Source organism: Colobus angolensis, unplaced genomic scaffold (assembly GCF_000951035.1).
Source record: "Colobus angolensis palliatus isolate OR3802 unplaced genomic scaffold, Cang.pa_1.0 Scaffold107, whole genome shotgun sequence".
Classification (NCBI taxonomy): domain Eukaryota; kingdom Metazoa; phylum Chordata; class Mammalia; order Primates; family Cercopithecidae; genus Colobus; species Colobus angolensis.
The window spans coordinates 2,566,715-2,570,252 of NW_012111697.1; the positions used below are offsets into that span (position 1 = coordinate 2,566,715).

The 3,538-nt window shown below is 44.8% G+C and overlaps 1 protein-coding gene across 1 annotated transcript in view; it reads left to right on the top strand.

Moving 5' to 3' along the window:
• Positions 1-3,538, top strand: part of PDCD2L (programmed cell death 2-like) — a 32,506-nt gene that overhangs the window by 27,177 nt on the left and 1,791 nt on the right. The window contains exon 6 of the mRNA XM_011947498.1: positions 2,297-2,445. Within this exon, the coding sequence (XP_011802888.1) occupies positions 2,297-2,445 (149 nt within the window). The remainder of the gene's footprint in view (positions 1-2,296; positions 2,446-3,538) is intronic.

The window sequence follows — 3,538 nt, forward strand, 5'->3', positions numbered from 1 at the left end:
TTTAGAGACAGAGTCTTGCTCTGTTGCCCAGGCTGGAGTGCAGTGGCACAATCTTGGCTCACTGCAACCTCTGCCTCCCAGGTTCAGCAATTCTCCTGCCTCAGCCCTCCTGAGTAGCTGGGATTACTGGTGCACACCACCATGCCTGGCTAATTGTTTTGTATTTTTAGTAGAGACAGGTTTTGCCGTGTTGGCCAGGCTGGTCTCAAACTTTTGACCTCAGGTGACCCGCCTGCCTCACAAAATGCTAGGATCACAGGCATGAGCCACCGCACCCTGCCATGTTGGGTTAATTTTATTCTGTAATTGGTTCTTCCTCCATTTCTTTTTTCTTTCCTTTTGTTTTAAAGAGATGGGCGTCTCACTATGTTGCCTAGGCTGGTCTTGAACTCCTGGACTCAAGCAATTCCCTCACCTCAGCCTCCCAAATTGCTAGGGTTATAGGCATCTGTCACCACACCTGGCTTTGCATTTGGTGGGGTTTTTTGTTTTTGTTTCTGTATTCCTTTTATTGAACCTGCTTGTCAGTGACTTGAGTATTTTTAGTTTGCTATTTTGTTCCCTTTTTTGTCTTTTATTTTTAACTGTTTATGTTGCTTTTTTTTTGTTTTTTTGTTTTGTTTATTTAGAGATTGGGTCTTGTTCTGTTGCGTAGGCTGGAGTGCAGTGGTGCAGTCATGGCTCACTGCAGCCTCAGACTCCTGAGCTCAAGTGATCCTCCTGCCACACCCTCCAAAGTAGCTGGGACCACAGGCGTGCACCACTATGTCTGGCTAATTTTTGTATTATTATTATTATTATTATTTGAGAAGGAGTCTCGCTGTGTCATCCAGGCTGGATTGCAGTGGAGCAATCTGAGCTCACTGCAACCTCTGCCTTCCAGGTTTAAGTGATTCTGCAGCCTCAGCCTCAGCCTCCCCCCGCAGCTGGGATTACAGGCACCTGCCACTGTGCCCGGCTAATTTTTGTAGTTTTAGTAGAGATGGGGTTTCACCATGTTGACCAGGCTGATCTCGAACTCCTGTCCTCAGGTGATTCACCCGCCTCAGCCTCCCAAAGTGCTGGAGTTACAGGTGTGAGCCACTGCACCTGGTCTACCTTTTTCCACTGGGTTTTTTTTTTTTTTTTTTACGTATTTATTATTGGTATTTTAAAGTTTTTGTCTGATAAGTTTATCACCTTGTCCATGGGTCTCCTTGCATTAACTTTCTTTATGGGTTAAATTTTCCTGCTTCTTTGCATGTTTAGTAACTTTTAAAATGATTACCAGAAATTATATATCGAAGAACAGTAGTATTGAAGTGAGCTGGATATGGTGGCTCACATTTGTAATCATAGCACTTTGGGAGGCTGAGGTGGGAGGATCACTTGAGGCCAGGAGTTTGAGACCAGCCTGGGCAGTATAGCAAGACCCTGTCTCTACAGAATTTTTTTAAAAAACTAGCTGGGTATGGTGATGTGCGTCTGTTCCCAGCTACTCAGGAGGCTGAGGTCAGAGGATTGCTTGAGCCCAGGGGGTCAAGGCTGCAGTGAGCTGTGATTGTGCCACTGCACTCTAGCCTGGGCAACAGAAAAAGGCTCTATCTAAAAAAAAAAAAAAAAAAAACCCAAAAACGGAAGTGAATATTTCTTCCTTCTAAGGCAGTGGTCCCTGACCTTTTTGGCACCAGGGACTGGTTCGTGGAAGGCAATTTTTTCACAGACTGAGGTGGGGGGCGTGGGGCATGGTTTTGGGATGAAACTGTTCACCTCAGATCATCAGGCATTAGATTCTCATAAGGAGCACGCAACCTAGATCCCTCACATGTGCAGTTCACAGCGCTCCTGTGAGAATCTCATGCTGCTGATGGGACAGGAGGTGGTAATGCTTGCTTGCCTGTTGCTCACCTCCTGCTGCATGGCCCTATTCCTAATAGACTACCGACCAGTACTGGTCCATGACCTGGGGGTCCATTGCCTGGGGGTTGGGGACTTCTGCTCTAAGGCATGCCCCTTCCTCTGTAAGGCCAGTAGTGTGGAGGGCTGATTCCATTTAATCTGCAGTGGAGCTGGGTCTGAACTTTGTCGCAGCTTTACCTAGATTCAATTGAACGTTGACTTTAGTGCCTTTGAGACTTTGAATCGAACACTGACAAGATTTCCAGATATCTTGCTATGCTTTATAGCCATGGTGCTAGGTTTTTGGGCCTTTGGAGGATTTCTGCAAGAAACAAAGAAAGGTTGCAAAGCATGGCCTTAGATGCTAGAATGTGACTTGTGTGGCTCTAATTCGGGGTTCTTTGTTTCCTTGTCCTAGGTATTCCTGGAGTGGAGAGCCACTCTTTCTGACCTGCCCTACATCAGAAGTCACCGAGCTTCCAGCCTGCAGCCAGTGTGGAGGCCGAAGGATATTTGAGTTTCAGCTTATGCCAGCACTGGTCAGCATGCTCAAGAGTGCTAATTTAGGTGAGAAGCCCTTTATTAATTTGAGTCTGTGGATTTCTGGCATTATTTTTAAATAAATGAAAAACCTTTTGTTTACTTATAAAATATCGTAAGCAAATTATAGAAAATTTTGGAATTAAAAAATTATTTTAAGAAATTTAGGCCAGGTGTGGTGGCTCATGCCCGTAATCCCAGCACTTTGGGAGGCCCAGGTGGGCGGATCACGAGGTCAGGAGATCAAGGCCTTCCTGGCCAGTGCGGTGAAACCCTGTCTCTACTATAATATAAAAAATTAGCTGGGCATGGTGGCACGTGCCTGTAGTCCCAGTTGCTTGGGAGTTTGAAGTGGGGAATCACTTGAACCCAGAAGGTGGAGGTTGCAGTGAGCCAAGATCGCGCCAATGCACTCCAGCCTGGTGACAGAGCGAGACTGTCTCAGAAAACAGAAAAAGAAAGAAATTTGTAATCCATCCAGTCTTTTTTTATATATATATATTTATTGATTTATTTATTTTTTGAGATGGAGTCTCTCTCCTGTCGCCTGGGCTGGAGGGCAGTGGTACGTTCTCGGCTCACCTCAGTCTCTACTTCCCAGGGTCTAGCAATTCCCCTCCCTCAACCTCCCCAGTAGCTGGGATTACAGGTGTCTGCCACCATGCCCGTCTAGTTTTTGTATTTTTAGTAGTGATGGGGTTTCACTGTGTTGGCCAGGCTGGAATTTGCGTTTTTTGTAGAGACAAGGTTTCGCCATATTGCCCAGGCTGGTCTCAAACTCTAGACTCAAACGATCCTCCTGCCTTGACCTCCCAAAGTGATTACAAGCATGAACCATGCTTGGCCAGAAATTACAACTATTATCAATGTTAATAACCATTATTCCAATAATAATTTTTGACATAAAGACAGACAGCAAGTTAGATGAATGTATGGATGGCTAGACAAAAATAATTTTCCTAAAATAGGGAAATTCACTAACATGGTAATTAAAAGTCTTAGAATAAATTTTTGTACAAATTAACAGAAGGAATGTTAAGTATAAGTGAAGCAGTTACTGGAATTTTTTTTTTTTTTGAGACGGAGTCTCGCTCTGTTACCCAGGCTGGAGTTCAGTGGC